Source organism: Lissotriton helveticus, chromosome 11 (assembly GCF_964261635.1).
Source record: "Lissotriton helveticus chromosome 11, aLisHel1.1, whole genome shotgun sequence".
NCBI lineage: Eukaryota > Metazoa > Chordata > Amphibia > Caudata > Salamandridae > Lissotriton > Lissotriton helveticus.
In genome coordinates, this window is record NC_136072.1 from 1,002,552,930 (window position 1) to 1,002,574,818 (window position 21,889).

At 41.1% G+C, this 21,889-nt stretch overlaps 1 protein-coding gene across 1 annotated transcript in view; it reads right to left on the reverse strand.

The window, feature by feature from the left end:
* The window catches only part of MYO1H (myosin IH), a 749,175-nt gene that overhangs the window by 719,889 nt on the left and 7,397 nt on the right, over positions 1–21,889 (reverse strand). Inside the window, exons 2-3 of the mRNA XM_078666099.1 lie at positions 6,335–6,450; positions 1,567–1,765 (exon numbers count right to left, since the gene is read on the reverse strand). Of these exons, the coding sequence (XP_078522225.1) occupies positions 1,567–1,765; positions 6,335–6,450 (315 nt within the window). The remainder of the gene's footprint in view (positions 1–1,566; positions 1,766–6,334; positions 6,451–21,889) is intronic.

The window sequence follows — 21,889 nt, forward strand, 5'->3', positions numbered from 1 at the left end:
TCACATGTACAACCAACCGAGTCACTAGAAAGGACTGACATGAGGTCCCTCAACTTTAGTCCAGGGTGCAGTTATTCATCAGTATTTTGCCCAGTAGGATAGACTGGCTTAAACCGGTGGTCCAACAGGATGCTGGGAACTCAGCCCCAAGAGAGCAAATGCCACATAATGGTGCAATAGATTCTCTGGAATGTTTGGTTCCTAAAAATATAGTTGCCATTGGACTCTTGAAGTCCCTTACCTGGACATTGCTATCAATCTGGCTGAAACAGGTTATCAGGAACTAGGGGAAAATGGTTGAGTAGTGGATTATACTTCTTGCTCGGGGACAATGAGATTGACCTCCAACCATTTCTTCCAAATTAAGCAATCCGGCATCTCCTAAGAGATAGGGTCCCAGTAGTATTCATGCAATGGAGACCGTTGTTGAAGGGGAACATCTTTTACGATGCGGATGTTACCCCGCGCTACCATTACGACGCGTCTCTTACAACGCAAGTCGTAACCACGACTTGCGCTGGAGGGCGCTCAAGGACAAGGAATAGTTAATTTACTATTCCAACACCTTCCCTACTATCCACGGGGACTGGTGTTGGAATAGTAAATTAAACTATTCCTAAGTCCGCACCCTACAGCGCAAGTCGTGGTAACGACTTACGTTGTAAAACACGCGTTGTAACGGTACGCGTGGTAATAGCCCGCGTCGTACCATCATACATCCGTTGTTGAATGACCTTGTAGCTATGGTGGCAAACAAAGCAGAGGTAGATAACTGTTCTCCATGCAGGAAACAAAGAAATTATGTGGTTCACCCATTGTAAATGGCAGGCCACACCTGGCTTAAAACCACAGAGTTGCCGCATAAATTATCTAAGTTGGAGAAAGAAGAGAAAATGGAGTGTGAAATAGCAAAACATCTGAGAGAAAAAAGGTGTGGAGGTCTCCGTAGGAAATCAATGAGTCTGAAAGAAGCAGGTTCCAACATACACTATGGGGGAGAAAAAAGCTGATGAGTGCCATTGGACAAGACATGGATGCCATATAGTCACACTTGCATCCTGCCCGCAGCCCTATGCTTATTAGACTTCAAGTAGATGAGCTTGCACTCCTATTACTCTCTGACCAGCTGAGAGAGAAAGAGAGCCAGGACCTAGAAGAAAATTCATGAAATTAAGAACTATCTTTGTCGCCCCTGCCAGTTGTCAAGAAATCAGCAGCCCTACAATGCCTTTGTACTTACATAACAATTTGCGTGGTCAGATATAACTCTGTCTAAAGTGTTAGAGGTTTGCAATACACAATCTGCCATTCCATGCACCTATTCACTACGAAAGTTCACACATAATCTTATGTTTTTAATTGGATAATTATCTAGGCCTACAACTGATGGACCTCAAAAAAACATGGATAAAGAGTACAAATGGTAAATTGTGGACATATTAGATGTAGTTCTAAACGCGAAGAAGCCAAAGGCAAAGAACCCGTAGACACTTCACATTAACTACTGCATTTCTAACATGAGAAACTGTTCTTCAGGCATTATAAGATCTCGTCCTCATCAATTACCTCCAGCACTGGATTGGACAGAAGAAGCCGATCCCTGACCACTTGAAGTTTTTGGGTGGTGGGACACACCATTGCCAGGTACTGGAGAATTTTCTTGGATGTCTCTGTTTTTCCAGCTCCACTCTCCCCGGAGATCAGGAAGAAATGGTTGTTGCGTTCAGTGCACATCACCCGGTAGGCGTTGTCTGCTATGGCATAGCTACAGGTTGGAACGACATACAGAAACAAAATATTACATTTTATATTTCTATCAATTACATAACTAGTCCAAGTCACGCAGAATATGGCATAGGCACATAAAATAACTATGGAATGCGCAGCGTCATGTCATATTGTGGTGACCTCAGTGTCTATAGTTGAATCCTGCCCTTCATTGGTAAGTAATGAACGATCAAATATTTGTGCTTGTAATGAAATCAATATAAATAAAAAGTGTTTTTTTGCATAATCCTTGTCTAATGTAACCTCATCAACATGATTCCACAGTCATTCAGGGCTTAGGGAAGTCCTTGAGCTGCTCGATGACGACATAAGGAGACCTTGGGATTAAATGTCTCTTATGGGTTACAAAGACGAAGTGTAGCTCTACTTTTTGACGCTTGGCTTTGGCTGTATGGGTGCAAATGTGGAAAACCATTGAAAGCAATGGTGTGAGTGTTTCTTCATGCATCCTACCCTGAAAAGTAGGAGCATTGTCTTCCAATTGAAAATAGATTGTCGAGAAGGTTCAAATGAGCAGGCATTGGGAAACTATTCTTCCATATTCTCAGTGGGTCGCCTGAATCACTGGGTCTACAAGCTCAGGCTTCATGCTTTGGGCATGCCCTCGTACTCTGAAATTTTCATTGGTACAGCAAATTTGTGATGGGTGGAAATTCTTATGTCACTACTAGTTAATCACTGATAAATCCTGTTGGTAGCACTCTATTGCATTGAATTGTAGCTTTTGTGTGCAATGCCATTAGCTTAATCATTTCCATGTATTATTTCTTTTGTGTTGCCATCTGCTTTCGGATAGTCCTTGTCAGTAAATCTGAATGTCAATGCATTCTCAACAAACGTCTATATCATTTTGCCCTGTTTTTACGTTCTCATCAACATTTTTCAAAGCTGTTACCAAACATGCGCGAAAAATTCAGGCATGATCCTCTTCTGGTATCCAAAAAAGGTGATCCTGATATGTATGTCCTGCTACTTTCTTTCACTCATGAATTCCCTCAGTAAAAGTTCTCATCTGACATGCCAGTTGCTCAATGATAGTTTTTATAAAGGTTAGAGATGTGGGGGCCTATTTATAAGCCTGTGCGTCACTTTTGCACCGCCGGTGCGTCACTTTTTGTGATGCACCAGCGGATCAAAAATGTGCCATGTTGTGTCATATTTACAAAGTGGTGCATCTAGGTAGATGCGTCACTTTGTAAACCCCTGCACCAGGTATAATGTATGCAGGTGGGCGTTCTGACGCAAGTAAGCCTTGTAGAAGTGATGCAGAGAAATCTATGAGATTTCACTGCATCACTTCTAGAATGCAATTGCGTCAATATCTTACGCCTGCCTCACAGCAGGCATAAGACTGAGCCAGGCACATTTGAAATGGGACTTGCCCATTTGAAATGACCCATTGATGGAGTTGCGTCACTGTCGTGACCCAATCCAGCAATGCGTCATTTTTGCGCCTACAGATGCTTCAGAAATACTGATGCATCTGTAACTTGATGCGTCATACTGTAAATATGACTCATCCAGCATGTCGCAAAGAAGGCTCAATGAAAACTGACGCATCGCTGTTTTCACGCCGCGATACGTCACTTTTTCATAAATGAGGCCCTTGGTGTTTATTCTTTGTTCTAAAACCTTCCAACCCCCTCAGATGGCTCATGGATTTTATCACATGCCTTTTAAACACATTTGCCAAATCACATACATGTTATTAGCTAATGTTGCAGTTAAACTAGGGTTACTGCGAATGGGGCAGATGCGTGATATACTATATTCAGCAAAAAACTTTTCTGAACTTTTTGGTATGACATTTCCTTAGTTAGAGAGATGGAAACGTCTTCTCTGTAATTGTAGTTCTCTATTATAGGTATCTTTACTAGTGATGACTAATCTGGGAATTCCACATCAGTAATTCTACACCCGAAATTACAGACTGTGCAGCATTATAAAACTCTGAGATACAGAATTTCATCACAATTACAGTCTGTCCCCCTTAGGAGTGCATACTTTTCATGCACATTGGTGTTTCCCCACCAAATTCTACATGTAAATTCAAATTTAAAATTGTTTTTTATGAACATATTCTGCCATGTTTTACCTGATCAAATGTGTCAATTGAAAACCCTGATGGTGCTGCCTTAAGTCACACCTAAAAATCACAATTCGACCACCCTTGCTTTTCTGTCCAACTCAAGATCTCAGAGATACTGTCAATACATGCCTACATCTACCTGCAAATTGTCAGTTACCACTTGGATAATACAAATGCATGACCTATGTGACTGGTGTTTGCTTGGACACAGAACCAACTGCACCAAAGTGGCCTAGAAGACAAAGAGCTTTTTTTAGTTTTGTATATATAAACTTTTGTTTAAATAATTTCTCCGGTTTACCTCATCATCTGAAGTAGGTAGGGACTGTTTTACTGGGGCTGTAAGATTTAGTAAGAAAAATAGTGAATAAATGATCTGGAAAAGATTCTTTCTATATATGGACAGAGCAGAAAATGCCTTTGCAGGTGGAAAGACTAGTGGTGAATTTGCTTCCTTTTATGGGAAAATGAGCTCCGCATCTTGGATTGAGGATGCCGTGTTCCCTATTGATAGCATCGAACTGTCAGTGTTGACTAGAGGATCAGACAGTCTGATTGATAATTTCTTAGGATTTCCTTTTTACAAAATCAAGAGACCATCATAAAAAGGTGACTTTCTCATCAATTATGAAAATATATTATGGTTGAAACCATGGTGCTAGCCCTGCAGATGTGAATGATGCTTACTGGATTTACTCTGAACAAATGATGCCTTCTAGCTGTATTAGGAGTGAGAGGATTGGAGAATTCCTATGCAGTCGTGCTAGTTGGGAAAGAGAAGCGTTGTTCGCATTTCTGGCCACTATAATTAGCATCTTTAGGGCTTGAAGTACAAAGCCAATTTCCGGTAGCAGAGCCTGCAATTCGCAAAGTCACGGGGTTTGTATCTGCAAAATGGGTTTTAGTTATATATGAATCACAAAATGGGTTTTGAAATCAATGCTGAATTCCTATTTGGAAGTGGTGCGTTTAGGGCGCCCAGGTTGATTTCACTGTTCAAAAACCCTTCGGCAGAATGATCTGTCCTAGCTAATTACAGGACGATTTATTTGCTAATGGCCTTTTCTGAGATCCTTGAGAAATTGATTCATATCCAGCTTTCTATATATCTCAACGCCAACCAGTTGCTGCATCCCTCACAATCTGGCTTTTGCCCCGGTTGCAGCACGGAGTCTGTTCTGGTCAAGGTTCTCGGATACTATTAAAATGGCAGTAGACAACAGGAAGAAAGTATCTTTGCTGCTTTTAGACCTTTTGATGGCATTTGATACAGTTTCCCATCCTATCCTTATGCACCGTTTGAAGGACATCAAAATAGATGGGACCGCCTGGGCCTGGATGCAGTGTTTTTTATTTATCAGATCTCAGTCGGTGTCCATGCCGCCATTTGCATCTGACTCTAAGCCCATTGAGTTTGGGGTTCCCGAGGGCTCTCCCATGAGTCCGACATTGTTCAGTTTGGCAACACTGGTGGAATCATTTGAAGTGCAGGTCATCTCTTATGCTGACAACACGCACATTATTTTAACTTGGGATGGTAACATCTATAGCCCAACGAAGATTTGAAGCTTGTCTGTCAGCAGTGTTTCAGTGGACTTGCCACAGCAACCTCAAGTGCAATACAAGCAGGGCAGAGGTACTGGTCTTTGGATCTCCCAACCCCCTTTGTGGGGTGGTGAGATTTTGCAAAGTTTTTCTCTATTTCCTCCAAGGCCCCTCTATGATAGTGAAGAACCTCGGAGTGAGATTTGCTTGTAAATCTTTTCTTCGAAGCGTAAGTGGAGAGCACAGTTGGAACTTGTTTTGGCTTCCTGTATTTAATGAGGAAGTTTCTGTTGCTTCTTCCGGCCTCTTGTCAGAAGAGGGTAGTCCATACCCTTATACCTTCTCAGCAGGACTATGCCAATGCCCTCTAATGGGGCCTCCATTTGTATATACTCAAGGGACTCCAGTTGGTGCAGAATTCTGGCAGCTAGGCTCCTACCTAACATCCTAAAGGAACGTTTTTGTTCAAGTCCATCTTAAGGAGTTACATTGGCTGCCCATTCAGGCGACCGTAAGGTTTAGGGGACTGGTGCATGCCTATAGAGCTTCTTATGGACTAAGTCCTAAATATTTATCTAAGCATTTTTTTCACTACCTCCCCTCCAGAACCCTATGTTCGGTGGACGCATTGCTGGTTTTGGTGCCTAAGACAAGGAGGAAGAAATGTGTATGATCCTCCTTGTCTGTGCTAACCGCTGCTAGCTGGAATGCTCTCAGGCCCTTATTCTGCAGCCACATTTTGTGTATGCACATTTCCTAGTGAAGATTAACTTAGATGGTCACTTATACCGATGCTTTTCAATAAAAATATACATTTGCGGCACACAAAATAGAAAGATTTGCTGCAGTAAAGTGTTACATATTAATCAATTTACTACTATGAGCTGGACATAGGTCCAATTATATACTTACATGTGTGGTGGCAGTTCAAAGAAGTTTACCCCATGATAAAGCTCCATTTGATTTTGTGTGTATAAGCCAAAATCCTTGTATGGATTTACGGACACTAAAAGAGTTCCAATGTAAGTCTAGAGAGAGAAACATAAAAATAAAATTCAATTTTGAATGCTCTTAAGACAAATACTTCATTCATTTTCTAAAGGTTGATTTCACAGGACATGGGCTGTGACAGATAACATTGATTATTTATTTATTAGGCATTGATTAGTGGAAAAGAAACGACACTATATTTCTAGAGTTTAATACAAAGAATACTTCTTGCAAGCCAAATATATAACATGAGGAAATGTGGTGTATTATATGGTGTGGTTGCGCCTCTTCACCATGTCATATACTTACCAACCCTTTTAGGTTCAGTAGGTTTCATCCTTAAAGCCCTCAACTCAACTCTGGGTAGCTGTGGCACTGAGCAGCAAGGCTTACACAGAGGAACATGTGTTAAGCATTTAAGCAGCCTAATTAGGTGAATCGGACTGTTTGCAACTGCAAAATGCTTTTTGTGATGTGCATAGCCCAATTCGCGATTCAGCTATCTGTTACCGAATCGCAATTTGGGTTTTGCAATTCGGTATTTGGAAGGGGTGTGTTGAGGGCGTGCCCTCCTAATACTGAATTGAAATGGCATGTACTAATGTTTTGCGACCAAAATTCAGTCGCGAAACATTCACAATTTACCGCCATTTTAAAGTTAGTGGTAACCCATTTGCAAATGGGAAGGGGGCCCCATGTGGCCTCGTCCCCTTTGAGAATGGTTGAAAAAATATTTTTCAAGAGCAGACAGTGGTCTAATGAAACTTCAAAGCTTTATTTTGCTTTTGTAAATGTATCCCGTTTTCTTTCAAGGGAAATGGGCTGCATTTAAAAAAAATGATTGCTCAGATTAAAAGCAATCAGAGACATGGTGGTCAGCAGGCCACCATCCATATGATGCAGCAAATCCCAGTGGGTCACAAATTGCGACCTACCTCATTTATATAAAGTAGGTCTGTTTGCTACCCACTATGAATCGCTAGTGAAACTCAAAAGAGTTTATATATTAGGAATATCAATTTCCTAATTGCGATTCACAATAATCATAATTAGGTATTCACTAGGTAATCACTGTTCCTATTTTCCTACTTCTGACCCTAAAGAAACTTTTTCAAGGAAACTTAGGTGAGTGTCCATGCAGTCAGTTAGAAGTACCTGGGGCAACCAACTCTGGCAGGGTGCTAGTCAGGGGAACCAGCAAGGTCCGAAAAAACAGTCCTCTCCGTCTGGATGAAATCCAGTCATCCGGTGTCGTGATCACAGGCCAATCCTTCCTGGGTCAATAACTTGCCTTCTGAGGGTCCCAGCAACTCTGCAACAGCACTCCTGGGCTCTGTGAACTCGGGTGCAACTCTGTGCATCAGGTCTTGGTCCTCGATGATGCGCGGTGGCGGTTGTAGCAGTTTGAAGACTTTGGGTTACAAACTTGCCCCATCAGGCTTCTTCAGCTGTTGGAACCCTGTGCTGCGAACAGGAGACCAGTCAGCTGGCCCTTTAAGTTCTCTCAGCTTCACCAAGCTCTGGAGGCAACTTCCCTTGGAGCAGGAAACAACAGACACAGTCCCCCTCTTTGCTAGCCACCAGGTGATGCCTTCGACGGTGTGGCCTCTCTTTGCTGGTCCCTCTGTGCAGCAAGGCAGTTCTTCTTCAGTCTTTCTTCTAAGTTAGTCCAGATCTGGTGTCTGGGTGCCCGGGATGCACCCTTAATGCTCAGAAAGTGCGGTCAGGGCAGGATGCGGTTGGTAGCTAATGGGCTACCAGGTTCCTTCCCATCTGTTGACCACTTCCTGTGGAGTGTGACATCTGGCTAGCCCAGGTTGCACCATTCTGCCCACTCCCAAGATGGCAAGATCCCTCTGTAAATTTTCAGACTTTACTAACCCACCCCTGAGTATGGCTACCTCATGGTTAGACGCCCCTGGAAAAAACAGTTTGGCAACTGGCTTTACCTCTCTTCTTCCCGTGCGAGTTTTTCCACCTTGACAATGGGGCTGCCCTCCCAACTAGTGTTACATATCTGCACTTCAAAGGCGGCTTCACCTTTTAAGATTTCAAAAGAGAGGGTACCCCACTTTCACCAGGGAACAGGGTAACAAGACAGCAAGTCAGAGGGAAATCCCTGGAGTGCAATAATTAACTTCACATATCAGTATAGAAACACTTGTACATTTAAATGGTAGAAACCTATGGTTTACTATGCTATAGGGAATACATAATAATTTCCACAGAGAAATAAAGTCGTTTACAATCTATTTTTAATAAAAACCATACATCTGAACAGTATAAAATACAAGACAAATTAAAATTTCAAAGAATTATTCTTTGAAAAGTAAAAAATATACCTGAAACCAATATCTTCTCATACAAAATTAGACAATACAGCAGTTAAGATTTCAGGACAATGAAAAAACATACATATGACATTTCAACAATTCATAAGCGATCAACAATGGAAAAGGAAATAAAAACTACAAAGTGAAAAACCCCTGGTGTAACTGTGGCTTCTAAATGTCTTTGCCACTATTAATCTGTAGATCCACAGGCCTGTTTTTACATTAGCTTTTGTAAACAACAGTGACAGGAATACATGTACATCCAGTGTTTACTGGGCCCTGGTTGGATTCTTTATATCTGGAAAATGCGTCGACGCGTTTCGGTGCAGTACATTTGATTCTGTGGCACCTTCTTCAGGACTTCTTTGGTTGGGGTTTCTCGTTTCAAAGAGTCTCGGTTTTTACCTTCTCTGCAAGTATATGGGGAGAAAAGTAAGGAGTCACTTTCTTTACCTAAGGAGTAGACTGTTCTTCATTCACATCATTTCTATTGTCTATCTCCCAGCTTAATACTTATTACGATCTCTCATTAACATACATGGTACAATATCCAGGCATATGTATAACTGTCCATTGGGTGGTAAAAAATAGTTCATGCTGTATATCTACTATGTTTAGTCCATTATTATACTTTACTTCTCAATACCCTTGTTTATTCAGATCATCACCTACCCTCCGATTCCATTTCAATGTGGAAACTATTGCGGCGGGGAGTGGTGGCTCATATGGGAGAAATAAACTGACTAGTGCACAGTTCTCACACTCACACTATTACATATAGAGTATTCTCACCCCCACTGTCTGTGGTAGAAGATCCAAGCTGGGGCCTGTGTAGCGTTTCAATAGATTTCTGCAGTCTTTTGCTACTATGCCCTGATAAAAAATATATCAGAATAATAGGGGACATTATTCCTGGTTAGTGATATGTGGGTTTGAGCCTACGTTTGTAAGGATTAGTTCCATGTTCTAATTACCTTTCTCTGTTAAAAGGAACTCCTGGTATTAGGATGTCTTTTTTCGTCTTTTCAGTCCTTTAGGCAATTAAACTTGTATATCTATATAAACAAAGCACATTTATACTTATTTTATTATTTCCCTCTTTCTGATTAGGGGCTGATAATGTGTTCTTGTTCAACAGATTTCTTACCTTATAGCATTTTAAAACTCTTCTTGAACGGGCATAGGATAAAAGGATTCCTCTCAAGAACTGGATATGTTCTGGTGGAACCAAAATAAATATTAAGAGATGTTTCAATGGTTGCCCAGTCGAAAAATTATTTTGTTCATTATATGCTTTTTTACGTAGGGTCTTTTCTCTATATATAGGTATGTATCTTTCACTCTTTTAAATGTGAACCTACTATATATTTATCCCTTTATGTGTTTAACCCTGTAGCGGAATACATAGGAGATGATAGGTTATAGCGGCGGTGTTTCTATCCTACGCTCAGTCCCTCCCCGCTTTTTAACTTTTAACGATGGTTAGTCTCCTCACTATGTGCGATGCGCTTTGACACTGGTTATTCTTGTATCAAGTTAGACTCACTTTAGCCCACTACTTGTTTCTATAGTTCTACAAACGAACGAACTTCTAGTGGCACCCGTTATGACTCGGTCCCAGAACTCCTCTGTAACTCTTACCTCGGTCTCGCCGGAGCCGCGTCTCTGCCTCGTTCCAAATACTCTCTCTGCTAATTGTTTACACCTGGCTAATTCGTCACAGTCCGAGAGGCATAACATACGTCTCTCGTAGCGCCATCTTGGAACAGTGTCCGTGTAGCGTTGTTGCTATAGTTTTTGATATTATTCGCTGGTGCTCGTACCTTATTATTTATGTTACCAGGACGTTTACTTCAAGATACCTCACAGTGGTGGGAGTTATTACATACTGTTACATTTGCAGACAATATTACTTGTTTTTTAATTATGTGTAGACACTAGTCTTGTAATAGTGCAAAGTATCGCTTTATTTTCACCCCCTTATTTTTTTAATTTAATAAAATGCGTTCGGAACGTCTGGGTTTTTATTTTTACATAAAGCCACTTCTTTCTTCGTTTTTAATCCTACGGCTTTTTAGATATGTATCTGCTGTTTTATAGGAATGAGACATGGATTTGAAATCAGTAATTATGACTGATGTTCTGTGTGAATCCGGCGTCAACAAGTGTCTATCGTCTATTTGCCCACTGTGTGAGGTCTAATGTTTATATCTTTTAATTCTGGAATTCGTGGACTTATCTATGGGGACTAGACCACTAGGGGGAGCCCTATCTTCGTTTTTGTTCTAATATTTGTAAGGAAGTGGTTCAATGACACTACGGGTTTTCAGAACAATCATATGTTAATGTTTAATATTTTCTTTGATTAAATAAGGGCCTCCCATTCTTCTCTTGAGTTCAAGCCCTTCTTAATCGTATTAAACTTTACCATATACCACTGCTCCTGTTGTTTACGCCTGGATGCGCTGTTACCTAATCTGGTTAGTTCTTTTATTCTTTCTAAAATGACCCATCTCAGGTCTTTGTCGCTATGACCCTGTTCTTTCCAGTGGGATACTAGTGGGGCATTTTCCTTGTTGTTTTTGATGGCGGACTTGTGTTCCCCTATCCTTAATCTTACCTCGCGGCTGGTTTCTCCTATATATGCCCGGTCACATGGACACAGGATCATATATACAACATTCTTAGTTCTGCAGTTGTTTAAGGTAGTGATCTCGTGTGTGGCTCCATTGTGTTCCACCTTTTTGGTAACCACACATAGTTCACAAATGCAGCAGTTTCCGCATTTGTTGTTTCCAACTGCTTTATGTCCTCTAAGGGTGGTTTGACTTTCTGTAAGATCATCTCTGTATGTGTGTACCAGGTTTGATCTCAGGTTTTTATTTTTTCTGTATGCATATAGTGGACGCTCAAGAGTGGTTATGTCTGGTCCGTTATTTAGGATTTTCCAGTTATGGTTGATGATGTTTTTCACCTGATTCGCTATCACTGAGTGTTGGCTCACCATCACTATTTTGTCCAGAGTTTTCTTTTTCTCTTTTTTAGTTAGTAGACATTCCCTGTCGTAGTAGCGTGCTCTTTTCAAGGAGTGGTTAATTAGTTTTTTTGGGTAACCACGTTCTCTGAATTTCCTTTTCATTTCTTCAGCATGTATGTAGAAGTCTGTTAGATCCGTACAGTTTCTCCTCAGACGAAGAAACTCCCCAAAGGGTATTGAGTCCTTTTGACTTTTGGGGTGATAGCTGTTATAGTGTAGGATAGAATTACAGTCTGACTCCTTCTTGTACAATTCTACTTTGAGCTGTTTTTCTTGGCTCTTGATACAAATATCTAGAAAGTTTACCTTAGATCTGCTGTATACTGCTGTAAATCTAAGGTTAGAGTCTCCTAGATTGAGCCAGGACAAGAACTCTTCAAGAAGTTCTATGGTACCCTGCCAGATGAAGAATATGTCGTCTATGAAGCGAGCCCAATTCCGAATGTTTTCGAAAAATGGGCTCACTTCATTGTATATATGCTTGTTTTCAAATAAACTCACATATATACAGGCTAGACTGGGCGCACAGGTCGCGCCCATGCTGGTCCCTTTCCTCTGGATGTAAAGATCCTTTTTAAATAGGAAAATATTGTTGAGGAGTACCATAGAGACACATTCTACAATGAATTCTTTGTTTCCCCCCACAATTTCGGTCTCTTCCAAGAGATTCTTGACTGCCACAATTGTATCTTTCTGCGGTATATTTGTGTAGAGTGACTCTACGTCGAGAGTCACCATGAGTTCCTTGTCCTCATCGAAATTCCAACTAGAGAAAGATCTTAGAGCATTTTTCCGTAAAATTCGACTGCGCCGGTTTTTTGAGAATAGACCGAATAGAGAACCACCTACAGACTCGGGCCTACGATCTAAGTCCACTTTCACCCCCGGCCTAGGCATGGTTGACAAAAATTTGGAGACCTTTGAATCCATTGTAAAATTGGAGATAGGTTTGTTATTAGAGAAAAAACACTTTCAAGAACACAACATCACTAAAGAACAGAGAGAGGCTATCAACTCCTTATCCAAAGACATCAGTATAACAATAAAGCCTGCGGACAAAGGGGGAGGAGTAGTAGTATTTGACACAAATGACTATGACCAAAGAGTAATGACCCTTCTGTCCAATGAACAACACTACTCTAGAGTTCCCCAAACCAGACTTAACAAACTAAAAAAAGAGGTAGAAATGCTGCTCCAAAAAACCTTAGAAGAGGGAGACATTACTGAAGAAGAGTGGAAATTTCTAAACAATACAAACCCCAAAACCCCGGCCTTTTATGGACTACCTAAAATCCATAAAAGCCTCAACAATCCCCCCTGAGACCGATAGTAGCGTCTATTGACTCACTTCTTGAACCTCTGAGCCAGTACGCAGACAGGTTCCTCAAACCTTTAGTGGAAAAACAAAAATCGTATATCCGCGACACCGCGGATATGATATCCAAGGCTGAAGGGACACATTTCGATGAGGACAAGGAACTCATGGTGACTCTCGACGTAGAGTCACTCTACACAAATATACCGCAGAAAGATACAATTGTGGCAGTCAAGAATCTCTTGGAAGAGACCGAAATTGTGGGGGGAAACAAAGAATTCATTGTAGAATGTGTCTCTATGGTACTCCTCAACAATATTTTGCTATTTAAAAAGGATCTTTACATCCAGAGGAAAGGGACCAGCATGGGCGCGACCTGTGCGCCCAGTCTAGCCTGTATATATGTGAGTTTATTTGAAAACAAGCATATATACAATGAAGTGAGCCCATTTTTCGAAAACATTCGGAATTGGGCTCGCTTCATAGACGACATATTCTTCATCTGGCAGGGTACCATAGAACTTCTTGAAGAGTTCTTGTCCTGGGTCAATCTAGGAGACTCTAACCTTAGATTTACAGCAGTATACAGCAGATCTAAGGTAAACTTTCTAGATATTTGTATCAAGAGCCAAGAAAAACAGCTCAAAGTAGAATTGTACAAGAAGGAGTCAGACCGTAATTCTATCCTACACTATAACAGCTATCACCCCAAAAGTCAAAAGGACTCAATACCCTTTGGTGAGTTTCTTCGTCTGAGGAGAAACTGTACGGATCTAACAGACTTCTACATACATGCTGAAGAAATGAAAAGGAAATTCAGAGAACGTGGTTACCCAAAAAAACTAATTAACCACTCCTTGAAAAGAGCACGCTACTACGACAGGGAATGTCTACTAACTAAAAAAGAGAAAAAGAAAACTCAGGACAAAATAGTGATGGTGAGCCAACACTCAGTGATAGCGAATCAGGTGAAAAACATCATCAACCATAACTGGAAAATCCTAAATAACGGACCAGATATAACCACTCTTGAGCGTCCACTATATGCATACAGAAAAAATAAAAACCTGAGATCAAACCTGGTACACACATACAGAGATGATCTTACAGAAAGTCAAACCACCCTTAGAGGACATAAAGCAGTTGGAAACAACAAATGCGGAAACTGCTGCATTTGTGAACTATGTGTGGTTACCAAAAAGGTGGAACACAATGGAGCCACACACGAGATCACTACCTTAAACAACTGCAGAACTAAGAATGTTGTATATATGATCCTGTGTCCATGTGACCGGGCATATATAGGAGAAACCAGCCGCGAGGTAAGATTAAGGATAGGGGAACACAAGTCCGCCATCAAAAACAACAAGGAAAATGCCCCACTAGTATCCCACTGGAAAGAACAGGGTCATAGCGACAAAGACCTGAGATGGGTCATTTTAGAAAGAATAAAAGAACTAACCAGATTAGGTAACAGCGCATCCAGGCGTAAACAACAGGAGCAGTGGTATATGGTAAAGTTTAATACGATTAAGAAGGGCTTGAACTCAAGAGAAGAATGGGAGGCCCTTATTTAATCAAAGAAAATATTAAACATTAACATATGATTGTTCTGAAAACCCGTAGTGTCATTGAACCACTTCCTTACAAATATTAGAACAAAAACGAGGATAGGGCTCCCCCTAGTGGTCTAGTCCCCATAGATAAGTCCACGAATTCCAGAATTAAAAGATATAAACATTAGACCTCACACAGTGGGCAAATAGACGATAGACACTTGTTGACGCCGGATTCACACAGAACATCAGTCATAATTACTGATTTCAAATCCATGTCTCATTCATATAAAACAGCAGATACATATCTAAAAAGCCGTAGGATTAAAAACGAAGAAAGAAGTGGCTTTATGTAAAAATAAAAACCCAGACGTTCCGAACGCATTTTATTAAATTAAAAGAATAAGGGGGTGAAAATAAAGCGATACTTTGCACTATTACAAGACTAGTGTCTACACATAATTAAAAAACAAGTAATATTTTCTGCAAATGTAACAATATGTAATAACTCCCACCACTGTGAGGTATCTTGAAGTAAACGTCCTGGTAACATAAATAATAAGGTACGAGCACCAGCGAATAATATCAAAAACGATAGCAACAACGCTACACGGACACTGTTCCAAGATGGCGCTACGAGAGACGTATGTTATGCCTCTCGGACTGTGACGAATTAGCCAGGTGTAAACAATTAGCAATCCAGGAGCGCACATAAATAGAGGCGCCTCTAACCAACACTCCAGAGAGTATTTGGAACGAGGCAGAGACGCGGCTCCGGCGAGACCGAGGTAAGAGTTACAGAGGAGTTCTGGGACCGAGTCATAATGGGTGCCACTAGAAGTTCGTTCGTTTGTAGAACTATAGAAATAAGTAGTGGGCTAAAGTGAGTCTAACTTGATACAAGAATAACCAGTGTCAAAGCGCATCGCACATAGTGAGGAGACTAACCATCGTTAAAAGTTAAAAAGCGGGGAGGGACTGAGCGTAGGATAGAAACACCGCCGCTATAACCTATCATCTCCTATGTATTCCGCTACAGGGTTAAACACATAAAGGGATAAATATATAGTAGGTTCACATTTAAAAGAGTGAAAGATACATACCTATATATAGAGAAAAGACCCTACGTAAAAAAGCATATAATGAACAAAATAATTTTTCGACTGGGCAACCATTGAAACATCTCTTAATATTTATTTTGGTTCCACCAGAACATATCCAGTTCTTGAGAGGAATCCTTTTATCCTATGCCCGTTCAAGAAGAGTTTTAAAATGCTATAAGGTAAGAAATCTGTTGAACAAGAACACATTATCAGCCCCTAATCAGAAAGAGGGAAATAATAAAATAAGTATAAATGTGCTTTGTTTATATAGATATACAAGTTTAATTGCCTAAAGGACTGAAAAGACGAAAAAAGACATCCTAATACCAGGAGTTCCTTTTAACAGAGAAAGGTAATTAGAACATGGAACTAATCCTTACAAACGTAGGCTCAAACCCACATATCACTAACCAGGAATAATGTCCCCTATTATTCTGATATATTTTTTATCAGGGCATAGTAGCAAAAGACTGCAGAAATCTATTGAAACGCTACACAGGCCCCAGCTTGGATCTTCTACCACAGACAGTGGGGGTGAGAATACTCTATATGTAATTGTGTGAGTGTGAGAACTGTGCACTAGTCAGTTTATTTCTCCCATATGAGCCACCACTCCCCGCCGCAATAGTTTCCACATTGAAATGGAATCGGAGGGTAGGTGATGATCTGAATAAACAAGGGTATTGAGAAGTAAAGTATAATAATGGACTAAACATAGTAGATATACAGCATGAACTATTTTTTACCACCCAATGGACAGTTATACATATGCCTGGATATTGTACCATATATGTTAATGAGAGATCGTAATAAGTATTAAGCTGGGAGATAGACAATAGAAATGATGTGAATGAAGAACAGTCTACTCCTTAGGTAAAGAAAGTGACTCCTTACTTTTCTCCCCATATACTTGCAGAGAAGGTAAAAACCGAGACTCTTTGAAACGAGAAACCCCAACCAAAGAAGTCCTGAAGAAGGTGCCACAGAATCAAATGTACTGCACCGAAACGCGTCGACGCATTTCCCAGATATAAAGAATCCAACCAGGGCCCAGTAAACACTGGATGTACATGTATTCCTGTCACTGTTGTTTACAAAAGCTAATGTAAAAACAGGCCTGTGGATCTACAGATTAATAGTGGCAAAGACATTTAGAAGCCACAGTTACACCAGGGGTTTTTCACTTTGTAGTTTTTATTTCCTTTTCCATTGTTGATCGCTTATGAATTGTTGAAATGTCATATGCATGTTTTTTCATTGTCCTGAAATCTTAACTGCTGTATTGTCTAATTTTGTATGAGAAGATATTGGTTTCAGGTATATTTTTTACTTTTCAAAGAATAATTCTTTGAAATTTTAATTTGTCTTGTATTTTATACTGTTCAGATGTATGGTTTTTATTAAAAATAGATTGTAAACAACTTTATTTCTCTGTGGAAATTATTATGTATTCCCTATAGCATAGTAAACCATAGGTTTCTACCATTTAAATGTACAAGTGTTTCTATACTGATATGTGAAGTCAATTATTGTACTCCAGGGATTTCCCTCTGACTTGTTGGCTTCACCTTTTAAGCCTGCCTTTTGTGGAAAACACACAAGTGGCTTCCTGCAGACAGGAGGTGACACCTCCCTGGCTTGTAATCCCTCACTGTTCTCCATCCTGAGAGCTGTTGGTACAACTCTCCAAGAGGGCAGAAAACTGTCTCATGGAGCAGGCTCCATGCGTGCCTTAAAAGGCACAGAATTTTTAAAGGCAACAATGTGCCAGCTGTGCTAAAGCTGCACACTGCAACAAGTTACATTAATTTTGACTTGAAATACAAGTCGAGCTTAATGTAATAAGTTGTTTAATACATTAGAGTGCCTAGTTTGGTCGAACCGTTCAAGAGGTACCACAGCTGATAAGTCAGCATGTAACCCTGTACTCGCCAACAGGGCAGTCCAGTCTTTCCACAGTAAAACAGCAGTTTTTCGTGTTTTACTGACAGGACATGCAAAACACATGTCCTGCCTGTGTCATATATTGCACCCTGCTTTTAGGGCTCGGTAGGCCTGACAGAGGGGTGACTTACACACATGTCCAGGGGTAGTGGTGGCTTTGGCATTGCTTTCAATGGCAAAGTCAGGCTAGCAGTGCACGACTGCCCTACCAGTCTGCAGTGACGAACTGGGGGACCTGTTTTACTTCTGGGGCATCCAGGGTGGCACAATCAGTGCTGCAAGCTCGGGGGTACCTTACTAACTTACTTGCTCTTTGTAACAGGGTACCATTTACTAGACATTTTCAGGCAAGTTAGCAATTTACAATTGGTTTCAGCCAATTCGACATACACTTTGGGGTCAGGGCACTGAGGTCTGGTTAGTAAGCCTCAGTGCACTCTCAGAGTCGAAAAAACAGCAGCATCAATCGAAAAACCTGGAGGTGGCCATAAAAAAGAGCCATTTTCCGTACATATATCATATACAAATGCATTAGTAGTCAAATTTGCATGATTCATGGAACTAATTTATTTGCAGTCTACTTGCTTTATGTTTGTATTTGCAATAGGTGTTGAAATTAGTGACAATGACACTGAAGTTTAATGCGGCAACGAGTAACCAATTGCTTCCAGACACCAGTTGGAGACAGTCAACTCACTTTAATACTCATCACTATCGCTGGTGACAAAATCGCCACAGAGTAGAAAGCCAAAACTTTACAGGTAATTAAATCAGCAATGACTAAATAGACCTACAACATCTTCATGACCATGGATCTATACAATCACAATATCACAGAACTATGCTGCTCCAGTGACAAGGTATTAAGATACATAGAGCCCTTCCTATCAGAAGCACTCACTATAGATAGACTAAGGAAAACTCACTAGTACCAATCCTATCCTACTTGCCAATCTAAAGAGTGAAGTCTCAGTCGGCACTCAATCATTAGAGAAAACACCAGTACAGTTCAGTGATTGGCTGACAACTAAAGCTTATATCACATTTAAACTCCTCGTGGGTAGTCAGTCACACAGCTATCTAAAGTTCAGGGCCAAAAGCAACAAAGATACAACATCTCTCCATCAATGCAAAATTACCTTGCAAGATACACTCAACTACAGATACTCTGCAACTGTCAATCTATCATTCATGTGTGGCCACATTTTAAAGACCTTGTTGAATTTCCCCAAAAAATCTATAAGCAGCCCTCCAAATATTCACGTCAGTAAAAGCCATTCTGACCCCGATTAACTGTCGAGGAATGCAAAAGTCAACACAAACAAAGGCCATGCTCTCCACGGTAAACTGAGTGCTATGCATGTAACTTTACATAGACAGAAATCTAAACAACATATGTGGGAAATTGCCAATACTTGGTGTAAGTGGTATACGTCATCAGACAATATAGTCTGCAGTACTCTGAGATGTATAAGGCAACAACTTGCAGAGTCCATTCAGTAATAATTACTTCTTAAATCTGCAACTGCTCGTCATTATGAAAGGAAGCCCCAATGCATTTCGGACACCGTGTCCTTCATCTGGAGATGTTGCTCTTTTCAGTTCATCAATAAAAATGCTCAATGTGGACTCCACGTAAGAGAGATGGTAAACTGTAGTAAGATGTACATTAAGGTGTGCTTGCTGCCCCTTGTACTGTGGCCCCTCAGGTAGGTTTCAATGCGCCTTGTTGCTTGGCAGCCAGCAGGGATACCAGTCACTGACGTCACAACCTTGTTTCAATCCCAGACACTTCTCACTAAACTAACACAGGAAGTCAGCACAGTTCTAAGCCGACGTCACTCGTCCCAGGAGGCGAGCTGTGCAGGAGGCGACTACAGGACGTCAGTGTGGTGTCGTCTGGCTGGCTGACACCAGCGCTGGGGACCAGGATATGTTGGGGGCCTCGGGCTGATTAATAATGACACGGGAGATAGTGTGGTGGTTGCTACTGGGTTGGCGCACATTACCCAACTGGCCTATGCTTGCGCGTACCCTCGTTTATTAGACAGGGTCACATGACCCTCACGCAAACGTGCGTGCCTGTTGCGTCACAGGCACGACACAACATTCCTCCCCAACAAACATGAAAAATACACATGAGTAGCTGACCTCCGGGCCAGACAAACCAATGAACAGCACCAATACTGGCATTTTATAAAATACACTTCTGGCAAACATAATTAAGAACAGTCTTACGTGAAATAGTCTTGCAAACGGCACGAGGGCTCTGGATTCTCTCGCAGCCGGTATTGGGACGGTCCCCGTGGTGGTATGGGACGTCTGACGGTAACTTCTCAGGAATATGAAGATGGCTAACTCTATGGATTGGCCTTTATCATGGGCAATGTGTATTACTTTATTCAGGGTTCGCATGAACCTTTCCGCTTCGCCATTTGCCAGGGGCCACCTGGGTGTGATCCTACGGTGGCTTATGCCAAGGGCTTTAACGTACGTGTCCAGTTCCTGCCCTTGGAAAGGAGGTCCATTGTCAGTGCGGAGTTCTTGTATGAGTCCATGAGCAGCCATAATTTTCTCCAGTTTCGGGATTACTTCGGTAGCACTGGGGGTAGCAATGATTTCAACCTCAGGGTATTTTGAATGGTCATCGATAGCTACAAATGTGTGTCGGCCATCAGGAAGGCTACCAAAGTCCAAGCTAACACAAGACCAGGGAGATCTCGGGCGAGGTTCCGTGATGACTGGCGCAGGGCGAGGTGCTTCGGCAATTACCTGACAGGCAGAGCATGACCAGACAGTGGCTTCCACCAGTTCGTCCATTAGCGGGAACCACACCTTGGTTCTGAGTCGAGACTTGGTCTTTACCATGCCTTGATGCCCTATGTGATCAAGTTGCACACATTGATCCATCAAGGGCGTGGGGATCACCAGCCGGTGCCCCCGCAGCAAACACCCCGTAGTGTCTTCAGTGAGCTCATCACGGACATGGTAGAGGCTGTCCATATGTTTCTAGAAAAAACAATACAGGGTCGTGGCTCTGACCCAGTAAGGCTAAGCCTAATATAGCAAAAGAACAAAACAACTGCCATTACTGGACTTCACTTAACACTATTTATACTAACCTTTATGAATGAATCATACCGGTCCGTTTTTAGAATTTACGTCACTGAATTTTTATTAATTCATTTTAATAGTGAAACCATATTATTTCATAAAGACTTCACTTGTTTGATTGTGCATGTACAAACAAATATAACAAAATACACTTCAAAACATCATGTTATAAATATACATTACATTTACATAATTGCAACACATCCACCAACCATACTGAGCTTACATTCATACCTCATATATCACTGCACAAAAAACACCTACAACATTATTTTTTGAACCTAATGTCAAAGAAATGGGTTACACGTCCCTATTAATGGTGTTACACTTTGTTAATTTAGTCATTAACAGACTTATTTTGTTGAAAAAGCAATTCAAGGAACCAAGCCATATTATCCAAACCACTAATTTCTTTCCTTAAATCCGATTGACAAAAGGTACCAACAAACTGGTCAACAAACTGGTCGACGCGTTTCGAACCACCAAATGCGGGGTTCTCTTCAGGACCAACACTTCTAATTGTGGGTCACAGTCCCTTTATATTGATGAATGGGGGTAGACATAGGACACAGTGGACACTCTAATAACGTGTATCAATCTACGTTCACATATGGGCGCGTGATGACTGGGCCCGAATATTGTTTAGAAGTGGCCCGATCTCCAACCGTGGCGCCGGGCAATTCCCACTTGATCCTTTAAGTTGTTTAGAACGCGGCAGTGACGGTCTACGTCTCGTCACTGTGTTCCTCTCACGGTAGTCAGGACTGAAGAGAACCCCGCATTTGGGGGTTCGAAACGCGTCGACCAGTTTGTTGACCAGTTTGTTGGTACCTTTTGTCAATCGGATTTAAGGAAAGAAATTAGTGGTTTGGATAATATGGCTTGGTTCCTTGAATGACTTTTTCAACAAAATAAGTCTGTTAATGACTAAATTAACAAAGTGTAACACCATTAATAGGGACGTGTAACCCATTTCTTTGACATTAGGTTCAAAAAATAATGTTGTAGGTGTTTTTTGTGCAGTGATATATGAGGTATGAATGTAAGCACAGTATGGTTGGTGGATGTGTTGCAA